Source organism: Rhinolophus sinicus, linkage group LG01 (genome assembly GCF_036562045.2).
Source record: "Rhinolophus sinicus isolate RSC01 linkage group LG01, ASM3656204v1, whole genome shotgun sequence".
In the NCBI taxonomy this organism is placed as follows: Eukaryota; Metazoa; Chordata; class Mammalia; order Chiroptera; family Rhinolophidae; genus Rhinolophus; species Rhinolophus sinicus.
The window spans coordinates 204,338,607-204,354,170 of record NC_133751.1 but is presented as its reverse complement, the minus strand read 5'-3'; the positions used below and the strand labels follow the sequence as shown (position 1 = coordinate 204,354,170).

Genomic DNA, 15,564 nt, shown 5'->3' with positions numbered 1-15,564 from the left:
AGGAGGGAGTCACTGCTTCATTTGTTCCCAGATGGCACTAACTGTTAGATATTGCTTTTCATGTCGACTGAGTCCAGCTCTTCCTCACTCCACCTTTTATTCATTGTTTGTTTTCTCTCTGGAACCATTCAGGAAAGAAATATAAAACGTACTGCCAGAGCCTCTAGTTGACAATTCATTTCCTAAGTTGACTTCGCATTTGCCTCCAAATTGGAAAGCACGGATTGTCCCCTGAGCCTTCCCCAGGTGCCACAGACACTCTCCCTGGCGTGGCTTCAGGACCGCGAGAGTCGTGCCGAGACGCATCATTGCACGCCTCTGACCTTCGGGCGTGGTCTTCGGGTATAAATTCCAGACCACTTCCGGTTCCCAGCTCTGGCATCCAGATCTTTCATTCTTTGGGTTAGAGATGACTCACTTTGTCTTCAAAGGCAAAATGATGGGGAGAAAGACAGCAGCTTCCCCAAAAGTGTCAAAACACTTTTCTTCACCAAGAAAGGCAATGGCACATGTATGACAGCTGATGACATCCCCAAAGTGATATTTAATGTCTCAAAATAATGCTGTTAAAAGAGCTATGAAGATCCTTTAACGTGTGACCTGGGTGGGGGGCCATTGGTAGGTTGACATTCGGAAAGTCAGACTTGAGGGGCCCATGGCTTCAGGGACAGCACAGAACTGTGAGATGACCGACACCAAGGGTCATTTCATGAGTCTTGCCTCCACTTCCTTGTAAAGAGCTCCGCAAAAAATGATGGTTCTTGGCAAGTTAAACTGTTCTTAATTGCCACCAATTATCACGTCTAGTAAAATTCATATTTTCACTTTCTGAATCATCAAAATATTTGGTTTGCAGTGAAGTGACAGGCATGATGTGCCCCATATGGAACCACTGGTGGCAGTCAGGGACCATCGCATCAGGCGAAACGAAGAAAAGACCAGAGGGCAACACATAAACACACGCCCAGCAGCCACAGGGCGACACACACCTGTGAGTAGTAGGAACAAGGCAGGAAGAAAGCAGAAAATCTCTAACTTATCCTGGCAAAAACCCTCACGGAGACAAGAACCTCCTACATTTTTTTTCCTTCCCCTGGGATTTAGGACGGTCCGTTGTGACATGGTGGGCTGGGGGCAGGAGGCAGGGGAAGAGTGGGGAGCTAGAACCCGGGGTCTTTCACTAATCCAGCCACAGCCCTTGGCCCCGTGGACCGCTCTCTCCTCTCATTTGACCTCCACAACTTCCTCTTCTCCTTGTCCACACCTCACTTTGTGGCCCCTGCCAGCGCCTGCCCCTTTGCCTGGCTAATTCCAACTCATCCTTGGGGTCTCAGCTTAAATACCCCTTGTTCCAGGAGGAAGTCTTCCCTGACTTACTCTAGTCTGGGGTGTCAGTGTCCCCAGTGTGGTGATCACGGCTGTATCCCCAGAACCCAGAGTTAATACTGTGCAGCAGTGACTGTGTCCTGCCACACGAATGGTTTTACAGCCTGTCTTTTTTATGTGCTCGTCTATGGCCCTTTCCATGCTTTGCTCTCCCTGCCTACGCACAATGACCAGCCATCCAGCTGAGCCCTAACCAAGGACAGACCCGTGAAATCATGGGCAAAGAAATGGTGGTTGTGTCAGGTAATGAATTTGGGGGTGGTTTGTGACACAATGATAGATAACGGATTTGCCCAGCGACCTAAAGTGGCCCTTTGCTGCTTTTCGCATAAAAAGGAGACTGAGAAACACTACATCTCTTCTCAGCACACGGGGCCACTTTATGGCTTTTGTGGGCCCTGGGAGGGTGACCAGCAGCTCTGGAACTGACAGGGTTCCTGGGAGCCCCACTTGCCATTTTACAAGTGGGACAGTCCCTGGCAAACGGGGAAGGTCAGTCCCCCTAATTGATGACCTCGATGCAGAACACTCAGTGCTAAGACGGGGGAGTTCTGTGCGGCCCAGGACACGTTGGGGCCCTAGGGCCTCAGACGATTGTCATCAGGGGCCCCTTGATGAATAAGGAAAAAAAATAATCATGGAAAATATTTTATGACTGGAATGGTACAAAGACAAATATTTACCAACATATTTTCTGTGGACTAAAAGGTCATGCTTCTTCTTCTGATTTTTAAAAGAAAGTGAAAGACTTGGGGGGACCGTGAAGTCCATGGACCCCAGTGCCTGCCTGATGGAGAAGTCGCCCCCCACCCCGCCCCCCACAGAGATGAATCCCCTGGCTTACATCTGAGGCTACAGGGCCAGGAGAATGGGTGGGTGGCGCCCTCCCCGATCTGTTCCTTTGTCTCCAAACCTCCAGGTGAATAAAAATAGCCCTCTCCCTCCTTTCTAACTTAATTTGCATGAAACGTGTCTGTGGACCAGAAAGACTTGTCTGGCCTAGTCGCTCTGGGATCAGGTGCTAAGAAAACCTCGCCTGATGCGCGCAGAGAGCTGGACGCGTGCTCCCTGCAGTGAAAGGAGCCGGTGGGGGGCCCAGGTGTGACTGGGGGGCCAACGGTGGGAGTTTCTGGCTCCCAGAACAGGTAAGGAGAGGGTGCTGGACCCCAGAGTTTGTCAGAGCTAAGGAGGTGGGTAACCAATGAGAGAGAGAACAAAGTGCAGACACGTTGACTCCTGCTCCCTAGAAGGAAGTGGGTCCCCAACAGGGAGAGTCTGTGCAGAAGGGACCCCTGGGAAGCAGAGGCTGTGGGGGAGCAGTGGCCAGGGAACTGTGGTTGGAGGAGCCAGCCAGGCAACCGCTGAAGGACCCAGCGAGTGCCCACACAATAAAGGGTCAGTTTTAAACACGTTCCAGTCCAGACAGCGTGGAGACAGCTTTGAATGGTGCCACTGTTTCTAGAAAGGACTTTCTGCTCTTTTCCCTCCTTCCTCCCTGTGCTCCAGCCCACAGAGGGTCAGTAACAGTAGCTGGTGAGTGGGGGAGAGGGAGTAAGAAAGACAGGGTAGAGCCGAGGCCCATCTTTTCTGACAACTCTACCCGTACAAGGGGGAGCGTCCCCTCTAAATGCCGGTCAGTGGGCCGGTTCAGGTATTGGACCGCACAGTCTAATTTCTAAGTGGAAACTATTTTACCGAGTCGGTCACTGTTAGTTTCTAATTCCTTAAGGATGACCAGAAAAGTCACAAGCCCTGCTGCGGGGAAGGCCAGCATTTCCCAGAGAAGAAATGTCCAAGTAGTAGCAGGCAGCAAAACAAAATGTTTTGCTGGTGTTTTGTCTCCATCCCATAACTCACGCTTGCTCCACATACTATTGACATTCTCATAAGGTCTGTCCAAAAGTTATTCCCCCCAAATAGGGTTACCCCAGCACTCTCAATCTACCCTTTCTCTTGAGTGAGTCATTGGCTGGCCGGATGCCTAAGCTTGACAGACAGACAGACAGACAGACAGACGTGAGCGGTGAGATGACTGAGTCAGGCCCTCCCGCTGAGATACGGGCCGGGCACGCTCCCCTGAAATAAATCACTACTTTTGATCCCCAGCCCAAATGGGCACGCCACTCACAGCAGGCAGAAGATTCCGGGTGCTTCTCCTTGCAGCAGCACTTGAAGCACTTCTTTACCGCCATGTAGAAGTAGGCGAAGACCACGAAGGGGAATGGGATGTTGAGGCGGTTGCAGTACTCCTGCACCAGGAAGTACCTCTGGAACTTCCAAACCTGGTCGTTGTTCTCCTGGACGGTGCCCACCGTGTAGCTGGCAGGAGGGGAGAGAGGGTCAAGCCTTACCTTCCACACGCCTGTCATTTCACCGCCAAACACGGTAATGTGGATTCTAAGCTACCACCGGCATAGTTTAAGTCCAGGCAGGGAGGAGACTCCATGCTGGTGTCCGGGCCAGAACAGCTTGACCCCGGGTACCCTTCCTTTCAATCAGGGCCAGAATTGCGTCTGGCTTTTTGTTTTGTTTTGTTTTTCCTTTTGAAGCACACACACACACACACACACACACACACACACAAATGTGCAAGGAACTTTAAAATTATTTTTTATTTCAAAACTTTTTAAGGAGCCTCTTTTTTCATTAGACTATTATTATGTTAGATACAAAGAAACCCAAGGTGTCAACTCTCTTAGGAATAATTGGCCCTCATATCATGGGAGTTTAATTGTCAACAATCTGGGAAAGTGGTTTGTTAATATTTATCAAGGCCTTGAAAATGTTCATCCCTTTCTCATTTACAATTGCATCAATAAAATAAAACAAAAAGCCAAGAATAAATTTAACCAAGGAGGTAAAAGACCTGTGCTCAGAAAATTGTAAGACATTGAAGAAAGAAATTTAAGAAGATACAAACAAATGGAAGCATATACTGTGCTCATGGATAGGAAGAATCAACATCGTTAAAATGTCCAAACTACACAAAGCAATCTATAGATTCAGTGCAATCCCTATCAAAACATCAATGGCATTTTCCACAGAACTAGAATCAATAATCCTAAAATTTGTATGAAACCATAAAAGACTCCAAATAGCCAAAGTAATCTTGAGAAAGAAAAACAAAGTTGGAGGTATCACGCTACCTGATATCAAACTATACTACAAGGCTACAGTAATCAAAACAGTATGGTAATGACATAAAAACAGACACATCGATCAATGGGATGGAACTGAGAGCCCAGAAATAAACTCACACCTATACGGTCAATTAATTTATGATGAAGCAAGAATATACAATGGGGTAAAGACAGTCTCTTCAATAAATAGTCTTTATTGAAAACTGGACAGGCACATGCAAAAAGTGGAGCTAGACTACCTTCTTACACCAGATACAAGAATAAACTCAAAATGCATTAAAGACTTAAATGTATTAGGTTGGTGCAAAAGCAATTGTACCAACCGCAATTACTTTTACACCAACCTAATAAGACCCGAAACCATAAAACTTCTAGCAGAAAACATTGGCAGTAAACTCTCTGACATTGCTCTTAGTAATATTTTTTTGAATCTATATCCTCAGGAAAGGGAAACCAAAGATAAAACACACAAATGGGACTACATCAAATTAAAAGGCTCCTGCACAGCAAAGGAAATCATCAACAAATGAAAAGACATTCTACCAAATGGGGGATGTTCACCAATAATACACCCGAGAAAGGGTTAATATCCAAAATATATAAAGAACTCATTAGATTTAACACCAAAAAAAAAAAAAAAATTTAAAAATGCACAGAAGATCTGAAGAGAAATGTCTCCAAAGAGGACATACGCATGGCCAACATGCATATGAAAAGAAGCTCAATGTCACTGATCATCAGAGAAATGCAAATTTAAACCACCATGAGGTACCACCTCTCACCTGTCAGAAATCAACAAACAAGTGTTGGTGAGGATGTGGAGAAGAGAATCCTCATGCACTGCTGGTGGGATTGCAAATCGGTGCGGCCACTGTGGAAAACAGTTTGAAGGTTCCTCAAAGAATTTGCTTTGGGGCTGACACCAAGCATTGCTGTCCGTCCCCGGGGGTCCCTGGCTGGTTCTATGTCTGCAATGGGTTCTGCAGGATTCTGCTGTGCAGTACGAGGGGACGACGGGCACACCCAAATTAATGAAGTCCAGGCTGAGAACCTGCCAGGAATCCACGTTACTACTTTGCACCAGAACAACTACCGCCATTGAAATGTCCCTAGGAGTGTCTTAAAATCTTCCATATCTCGTCAAAAATAGATTATACTGACTGTCCCTTCCACATCCAAAACTCAAACACACGCAAAAAAATTGCATCCATTTTAATGCATCAAATGTTGTTCTCTGGGGTTTTATCCAAAGTGAATAAATAACTCCTGTGGGTGGGGGGCATTCAGGATGCTTAGAGCAGGAGAAGGTGACCACTCTGGCAGGTGGACCTGTCTCCCTTCCTCAGGAGCTCAGAGTGGAACTGTGGCTGCGACGGGTTCAAGACGGACGAGATCTACATCCTAACTACTCACTCAGAGGCACTGAAAACATTTTATATCTTCTAGTCATCTAGAGAAGGAACTGGAAAACTGCCACATGGAGGCCAAATCCAACCCTCACCTGTTTTGTAGGGATCGCAAGCTAAGAATGGTTTTTACAAAGCAGAGAGGCAGGGATGGGTGCTTCTTTTGGTGCATTGGGCCAAAATGCTGACCCTAAATGGACCTCACAGAGAAAGTCACCAACCCCGGGTCTAGAACATATTTAGACCAGTGCCCAGAAAATATGGCTTCGCATTTGTATAACTGGCTATTTTGAAGAACTCCGCCTCGTATCACTGTTTCTCTTTGGCTTTCGGGATCACCCAGGTCCCCTTCCCATATGGCAGCACCTTCCAGATTGTTCTTTCTCTCTCAAGTCAGTTCCAGACTCAGCCAGAGACATGAGGGTTCTCCAGGGAAGGCTGAAAATTGAGCACTGTTTCAAACTGCTTTGCTAAAACAACCTTTAGGTTCTGTCGACAGTGCTTTCCATTTGTGTAGAGGAGAGCTGAGTTCTGGCGCACACCCCTCAGCAAATCCTCCGTCCGCAGCAGCTCAGAGAGCATCTCTGCCATGCACGCCGTCACCCACCCAACCCAGAGGGTTTTCAGTCTCCCTGCCCACCAGGGACCGTCTAGTGCCTTCCCTGGGACAAATGCTGCAGTGTCCCCTTTGACCCTCCATCTCCTGCGATAGCTGTGCCCTCAGCTCCCCAGCTGGCGGGAGACTGGCAGTGACAACAGAGCTCTGTCTCCCACAACCACGTGAGCACCCTCCTTGGAGCAGGAGAGGAGGGGGAAGCAGGAGCCCCCCTCATTTCAGAAACTCGCTGACATTGACGATGTTACCGGGAGATAACAAATGTTCGGGATTCAGATAGCCTTGTACGTAAATGAAACCCAGCAGTACGCGAAAGGAGTGAGCAAACAACAGAGGATGACTAAGCATTAAGAACATTTATATCATTTATCATTTCCATAAGCCATCACAGATCAAAAGGAAAAAATATTGTTTTAATCATTGCTAGAAAGTCTTCTGGCAACAGTCACCATCCATTTCTGGTAAGAAGAAGGAGAAGGAGGAGGGAAGAGGTGGGGAAAAGAGAAAGAGAGAAGAGAAAGCAGCAGAAGAAAAGAGCTTAATAAATAAGAAATGGGAAGAACCTTCTATGACACGATAAAAAGAAAAGAGAAAAAAATTCAGTAAGGAGACTTGTTCTAAAATAAAAAAGCAAAACACTGATAGTCTTCCTACATGGTTATTGAAAACGTGGTTATTAAAAAAAACAATGTTAGAAAAAATATTTCACTCTCAACGAATGGTTAGAAAAAAACGTAACAAAACACCTGCCAGATCCACATGAATAAAACCATAAAACTTCATTGAGAAACTATACCTATTTAAAAAACACACCATTTTTTCTGGACGGTAAAATATCAATTTTTTTTAAATGTCAGTTTCTCCTAAATGATTCTACAAAGTTAACATCATCACAGTAAAATTCATAAGGTGTTTTTTTTTGAAAGAGAAAGAAAAAAGGATTTTAGAAGATGCCGCTTATGTTCCTCCATATGATTAAATATACAAGAAAAGCCAGGAAAGTTTGAATAAGAGTAATGAGGGAGACTGGTACAACAGATGTTAAAATGATTTTTTTTAAAGCAGTAATTAGAGCCATTTGGTAGTAAAAATCAAAATAGAAAGATTGATTAACAGAATGAAAAGTCTGCAACAAATTCACAGAGAAGAAGTAGAGGGTAAAACAGTGGCCAAATTTTCAAATAAATCGAAACACAAGGAACTTGGCAGCTAGATTTCAATCAGGTAAACCCTTCCTCCAAGCTTTCCTCAGATTTCCTGTGTTTTCCGTTGGCTATTCCGTCCCTGACAGGCCAGCAAGGTGCAGCCAGTCCTGCCCAGGACCCCAGGTGACCCTGACTTTCTGCGCCCTCACATTGCCCTAGCGAGCACATTCACCTCCCAGTTCCCTCTCATTCTGTAGCACCAGAAGCACATGCAAACCCAGCAGGGAGAGACAACCAGAGATTTAAATCATACTGATTTTGGAAGTGCTAATTCCATTTCGTAGAGTGCTATCGGAGTAACTCAACTAAGACTGTACATAGGTCTGTGTGAAGACCCATGAAAGCTCCCTTCACCTACAGGAAAATATCCAAATCTTGTAACAAGGCATACAAGACCCTCGTACCCAAGCCCCCTGCCTCCCTTGCTCCAGGCTTGCCACGTTCCCCACACTAGCTTCGCCTCCCCTGCCTTTCCCGCGCTGGCCAGGCTCTGGGCTCCAGACACAGTGTCCTCCTCGCAAATGTCACCCCCACCACTGCTGCTGATCATAGCCCCACCGCCACTACCTGTCACGATGAATAACTGCCCTCTCTGTGCAGCAGTCCTTTGTAAGTAATAGCCTTTCAGGCTGCGTGTATGACATTGCATTGTGCTGTATTAGATTATCAAAGTGTTTGCGTGCCATATCCTTCTTTAACAGCAGACCTAACCTCCCTGCCTCCAACACCTCATTTGTAAATGATAAAAAGCCACACTTGCACAAAATGATTCACAATTAAATGAGGTCCCACTTATAAAGCACCTGGGTGTGGCTAGCACGGGAAGGCATCAATGCATCTTAGCTCTTGTTATTATTACAATTACGCGCTCTCTTTTTCCTCTTGTCACCCCCATGTCAACAGCCTCCAGGAGCCTGTTAGTAGCACCCAAACCTTTAGTCTATACCAAGTGATTATTTCCTTTTTTCTACTTTTCTGCATATTCATAATGAACATACACTATTCCTATGATTAAGGAAGTATTTTGTTAGACGCCATCCTAGATCAGGGCATGTCTGACGAGGCCTTTCCAGAAGAAATGCAGGGGATGGATTTATCTTTAGGACGCGTGCCTGTCAGCGCCTTACCTCTGTGTTAAGATGACCCAGAGTCACTGATGGTGATGGATCATTTTAATGCAGAATTATCACAGGTGCTCACACCCACTTCCTTCCCCGCTGAACACCATCTAGAGAACACTCCCACACGGCTTTAAAATCCTCACATGTGCATTTATGTTACCGCTCATAAGGTTGCCACTGTGTACGATTAAGCTTTTACATGACCATTTTAATGTGGTGCCAGACGGGTCACAGCCATGGGGCCGTCGGCTGCAGAGTAAGCCCAGGACGGCTGTCCCGACCAGAAGAAACAGTGCTCTGAAGATTCAGCCCATGGACCGCATGGGGACCACACTAAAGGCTCTCAGCTTCCCATCAGGTGTTAACAAAGAAAAGGCCTCTGGTTTAACCCAAGACTAGTCTAGGAGGCCCCCCAAGGAAAGGCATGTCCCCAAGTTGTCACACTTAGTGAATGGGGAGCCAGTGGGGTACAGTGCAATGGCTCGGCCTCGTGGGGAAGAGATCTGCACTCAAGCCTCGAATGGACTCCGGCCAGCCTGACAGCATGTGGCCTGGCCAGGGCCACAGACACTGAGATGCTGGACTTTCATGCCCCCACCCAGGAAATGATAGGCTGGGTGCCAGCCCCTCAGGGCTCCAAATTCTACCATTTTGTGATTGCTATGCAGGTAAGGGATTACAGATGTGTCACGGTCCTGAAGCAGGGCTTTTGTGAACACCTCGCACACAGCACACAGACTTGGGAAAGCTCTGAGTAATCTATTCTGGGCCTCACTGAGTTTTACTGAATTCCTGTAGCTCACAGGTCATCGCATTGGGAGCTGTCGGCCTGTTTAATTTCTGTAGAAATTATATTAGTGGGGCTATGGAGTTGTCACTTTAAAATAGGACCCCAAACCATCCCATCTCCCCCCCCCCACTCTTGCTTCAAGTTTGGGAAGTCCTCCCTTCCCTGCCCTGACGTGAACACAGAATCACCCACTACTACCACCTCTCTCTGCAAGCTCAGACATGGGGACTCTGGCTGCATGCCATGGTACAGCTTCCCGTGAGCCACACGGGCTTCTGGACTCCTGAGTCCTCCCTGGCCAGCCGCTGGGGCAGTGCCAGGAAGGGCTGCCGTCCCCCTTTAAGTCCACGTGGGACCAATGGCCGCATGGTCTTCGTGGTTTGGGCACCTGGCACAGAGCAATTCTTATCCATCTGTGCGATGACTCCCTTGCTGGCCTGTTTTTCACCATTGAAGCTTCTCAGTAAATAACAGACCTGGCAACTACATGTCTAACGGTAACTGAGTAACAAACAAAACATGGGAAAGAACATGGTCTTTTCATTCAACAGACAAACCCATAGGTACCAGGCGCTGTGACAGGTACAGGCTCCATTCTCCAGAGCTTACTGTCTAGAAGGAGAGAAGGCTGTCACCGTGCAAGGGGCCCAAGGAGTCTCTCTGCAAAGTGGGGAGGGCATCGGGGACCACTCTGGCAGAGGATGATGCTTGGTTCCTTAAAGGGCAAGCAAGGAATGGGACAGGAGCAAGTCGAGGTGAAACAGGTAATCCCTGCAAAGTCGTGTGGCATGGCAGACCACCTGTGTAGGGACAGACACGTGGGTGCCCGCCCAGGACAAACAGCGGAGCTCAAACCTAAAGGTCTGTTCAAAGGCCGGATCAAAGATGGCATTGGGGAGGCGTGGGTGGGGCTGGGGGAGCTGAGGAGCCTAAAACTCACCCTGAACGCCATGGGGAGACACAGAAATCCTTCCACAGCGTTAAGCAGAGCAGTGACGTTTTAGAAATAGCATTGCGGCCCCAACGTAGCAGCTGGACTAGAGCAAGACTTCTCTGTACACAGAAAAACCAGACCTCCACTCACTGCTCAGCCCCCTGAGGGGTACCGTCCCCAAAGGCAGGTACCCCAGCCCCCACCTCGGCCCCAGCTCAGGGTTTCTCTTCCACTCCAGAGTTTCACAAATGACTTTTTAATTTGTATCTTATTGCCAAATGGTGTCTGTCTGTCTGTGCCAGGATTCATGTACTGAAACTGACTTCCTACCTTACAGCAACAGCATAAAACTAAGGCGCTCCCACCCAATGCAACTGCCACGTGGGGCTCTTGGAAACCCTCCTAAGAAAGACGAAGAGGACATGGAAACCCTGATTTTCAAAGTGTATTCGGAGGATCGCCAAAAGCAATACAAATATTTTAGTGTCACCATCACATTCTCCCTCACCCTCACTAGACGGAATCTCCAAAGGAGAGTTACTCTCCGGACTCTGAATTTGTAGTTAAACTGAAATCTTCAAAGCAGCAACTGGGCTTCTGTACCGCTGAATCCCACAGGAAACAGAAACCTTGGAGACGGAACTAACTGCATCGCAGCCTCCATCGTGCCCACATCACGGAGTTCACGGGAGGTGACTGAGTGGGGTTCTGGAAGGTGTGACAGGCTCTGGTCTTTGGTATCAAACCGACTTACAGCACGGCTAATAGGGACGCACTGTATTCTGTGAGGCCCCACCCCATCCAGACCACCAGGCCCGAGGGTGGGCATGGGCCGCGCTGTCCCCAGCTCCCCCGCCCCACCTGGCACAGACACCCGGAGAGCGGCCGCATGAGCACGCACCCAAACATGGCGACCAGCAGGTTGACCAGCAGGATGTTGGTGGACAGCATGTAGATGCACACCAGGGGGATGGTGACCCACTCGGGGAAGCGGGGCAGGTTGTGCTCATCCAGCTCCACACACAGAGGCTTGGACTCGTTCCCAGTGAAGGTGCAGTGGGCGAAGTCATACGTGGTACCTGAGGACGTAGACACCAAAAGGCAAAGTGAGGGCCCCTGGAGGGGGCCGTGCTGGGGCACCCCAGAGGGACACAGGACAAAGATCATGTGACGTGCTGGGCACCCTTCTAAGGCACTTTGTCCAAACAAGGTGTACGCCTTGGGATCACGCATTTACCTGTCTAAGTGGTGAGTGTTTACTGAGCAGCTAGTATGAGCCAGGTACTTGACTAGGATGGGAGATGAGATGAAGGGTGAGGTAGACATGACCTTGACCCTCTGGGAGCTGCAGCTGCTTTGTGTAGGCAGATAACCAACCACACAAGTTTAAAATTTCAGGCCGTGAGAAGTGCTCAGAAAGACATGCACAGTGTAGACAGTGGGCTTAAACAGAGGCCGCTTTTCCAGAAACAGCATCCCCACGGAGGAAGGGTCTCTGAGCTGCCAGCTGAAAACAAGCAGGAGCCAACTATGTAACTGTGGAGACGTGGGCGCCCAGAGCATCCAGACGGGCCCTGTGGTCGGGGGCAGGAAACGTCTGTGGAAATGAGGGAATGACACGTGCAGTGGCAGACATGTTGATTTTTAAAATCTTTATAATAAAAACAACGGGTCGCCATGAGATTGCTTTAAGCAGAGGAAAGACACATCAGAGTCTCTTTATTAAAAGATCGCTGTGGCTACAGCACAGATGGCAAGCAGCCAGAGGGACCGTGTGGAGGTCACCACTAAGAGCCATGCAGGTAGACGGGCGACCAGGATAGTGGGGGTTGGGGGGATATTGGGGGGGTGGCGGTGGGGGTAGTCAAAAGTAGTTGGATTTCAAAGACATTTAGGAGACAAACCAACAAAACCAGCTGGTGAATTAGATACAAGGACGTGACACAGAGCCTTGTGATTTACACAACTGTGTGAGTGGTGGTGACAGATCCTAGAATGGGCCGTGCAGGGGGGAGGGGTGGGTTGCTGGGAGGAAGTCTGAGTCTGGAGGGAGGATGGAGAACTTTCAGAGATGTGCTGAGAAATCTCCGAGAAGGTAGCGGGTGTAAGCGACTGGCCCTCCAAGAGTTGCTCTGGGCTAGGGGTCCTTGTCTGAGCGTGTGCGTGAGGGGGTGCCGCTGGGTGCCATGTCCTGCAGGGAAGGTGGGGCTGCACCGGTTTCACTGCAGTGGAACAGAGACACAGGGAAGTCAAGGCCCTCCCGGGGCGCCTCCACAGCTGACCAGGATTGGAACCCCGCTGCCACTTGCTCTTCGGGTTACCGTGAGCTGCCTCCCAAAGGACAAAAAGCACCACGTGGAGGGCTGTCGTGAGGACAAATCATGCTCACGTGTGTAAAAGGGTAAGCGCAGTGTGCAGATGGGGAATAATGACAACAAGGTGGCTTTCCGTCACTGCACGGACAAAGAGCCATTTCTCAGATCTTGGAAGAGACTGCAGCAGAAATGAGCCAGAAAAACTGCGTGAGGCCACGAGGGTGATGGAGAAAAGCCCACGGAACTGAGAAATGCACCCAACAGGGCAGGGAATGCATCAGGATCCATTTTGGGTGGCAGGATAGGACCTGACAAGCCCAGGCTTTGTCAGCGTCATAAAGATACTTTAGACAGCTCATTCAAAACACACACCAGTTTGCACATGCCCCACGCTTTCCTAATGTCAGCTGGGTGTGGGCAAATTCATGCCATCTATGCCCCCATTAGCCAGCCTCCAAAAAAGAGTTGGCAGCAGGCTGATGCTGGAAGTTTAAATTCCAGGTTCCAGTGCAAATTTTTCAATACTGTTCTTTTTAAAATAAATGGGTGCCCAGTTACAGAGGAGAGTACAACTCCCAACACTCATTTCTAAACGAGTGAGGCTTGCAGCTCTCATTGCCACGTTGCTGTTGAAAATCTGAGCAACACTATTTTTTAAAAGGTTTAAAAATTGCAGGCTGAAATGTAGGTTACAAGCTTGCACGTAAAATTCTGTTCAGGAGCAAAGAAAAGGTTTCAAGGGTTTGCATTCACTGCCTGGTGTGGGCCCAACCCCAGCCGTGTGCTTCCAGGCTGGCCCCTGAAGGTCAGAATGGGGAGCCCTGGAGGCTGGTTCTAGAAGCAACTGCCTCTTCCCAGCTGTCCCCACCTGGGCCAAGCCAGGCTCACCATCCACGTCACTGGGCACCTGGCCAAACATGGCCAGGTAGGGCTCATAGATGACCGAGCGGAATATCCACCTCCAGCGATGCTCATTTTGCCTCAGGATCCCTTGCCTGGCGACACCAAAGGCCACCATCCACACGGCAAAGAGGAACAGGAAGAAGAACACATCAATCAGCTGTCAAGGGAGGACAACAGAACCGAGTCAGGATGGCGCCCCCGACGGCTAGTCTGCCCAGGTGACCATGGAGACAGCAGAGGTCCCAGGGCCCCGGGGAATCTAAGTCACCCAGCGTTGGCTCATCAATTTTGAAAATTGGCCATCATCACCTTTAGGTCTGGGGACATCTACTTTCCAGAATTAAAACTGACTGAGAGCATTTCTGCTTGCAGGTCTGCAAACCAGCTCAGCAACCGCTTTTCTGAATGTGAGACCGGCCTGAGAGCAGACAAGGGACCCTGGAGCATCTTCTGCTTTTCTATATCTCACAATGCTCACACCCTTTGAATCCCTAACTTATTCCCTTAGTTATTTGTTTGTTTGTTTGTTTTCTTTTTGGAGAAAAATAAAAGCTATGCTTATTAAACAAGAATGCACAGTTTAATTCATAAAAGAAATTTTTGCACACACAGCATGATTTCATGGTGACTCGATGCCTCAGATATGCTTTGAATTCAAACCGCAAACTCAAAGAACCTCAGGGTTGGAAAGGAACCTCCAGATGAGCTAATGCAAATGCCCATCTGACTGAAAGACAGAAGCACGAGAGGTTCGGGTCATCTGGAAAACAAGCTTAGGAAAGTAACAAGGTCAGTAGGCAATTACCTCTCCGCTGCCTTATGAAAGGGTCTGCTCTTGATATCACTACCTCTATATTCCGTGGTCATAAGACCGCAGTTCCCACCCTTGCTGTGCTTCCAGCTCACTGCATATCTCCAGACAAACACAGGAACCCTCTTGGACCCAACTGTCCACGTCTATAACATGGGTCTAAACGTCCGTATCCTGCCTTTGCTCTTAGTGAATTGTTAAGACTCAAATGAAAGTGTAAAATCGAAACAGACATCTTTATGAGCAATCTGCTGAATCATGCTGCTTGCACGTAACAGTCATCTCTTGTTAAATTTCAACCTGGGAGAGGCCCCTGATGAAAACACATCAAAGAAAGCACACCTTACTGACTGTGAAAGGCAACCATCACTCTATGGACAAAATCCTCCCATCAACAATGAAAGCAACTTGGGATACAGCAAGAAAATCGACAGCTACAAATATTCTTCATTCTTACCATCCTCTGCAGCATGATAATCTTGGGTCCTAAATTCCTGCTTACAGTAAAAATGTGGATCAACCTTAGAGTGAATATAATGTAATCCAGGCAAAAAATGACTCGTCCGGAATACAGAGAGGTTTTATTGGACTGGTGGAGCCTATGGAAGGAAGGGGAACAGAATCTATGAGATATTGACAAGACAATTCAAAGTTTTGTTTTTCAAAAATAACCGAGAGACAAGGGAGTGAGAGTGGAAACAGGCGATGGTACCACCCACCTATCAGTCGCTGAAGACCAAAGTGGACTCCAGGAGAGGTGAGGATGTCACATTAAACAGTTTTCAGAGGTTCCCGCCGCTTCCGTTCTTCGTCCTCAAATCCCACCACCGGGAACCAGACACACCATGACTCCCTTCCTTGCTCATGAGGCATCTATAATGCTCCCAGTGCCCACCCCAGCCCAACCCCTGGGGACCTGACCCTGCCAGGTTTCCCC

At 48.3% G+C, this 15,564-nt stretch overlaps 1 protein-coding gene across 1 annotated transcript in view; it reads right to left on the bottom strand.

Annotated features, from left to right (window-relative positions):
• TRPM8 (transient receptor potential cation channel subfamily M member 8) overlaps nt 1–15,564 on the bottom strand; it is a 73,283-nt gene that overhangs the window by 12,810 nt on the left and 44,909 nt on the right. The window contains exons 18-21 of the mRNA XM_019739743.2: nt 15,085–15,226; nt 13,802–13,973; nt 11,500–11,677; nt 3,515–3,705 (exon numbers count right to left, since the gene is read on the bottom strand). Of these exons, the coding sequence (XP_019595302.2) occupies nt 3,515–3,705; nt 11,500–11,677; nt 13,802–13,973; nt 15,085–15,226 (683 nt within the window). The remainder of the gene's footprint in view (nt 1–3,514; nt 3,706–11,499; nt 11,678–13,801; nt 13,974–15,084; nt 15,227–15,564) is intronic.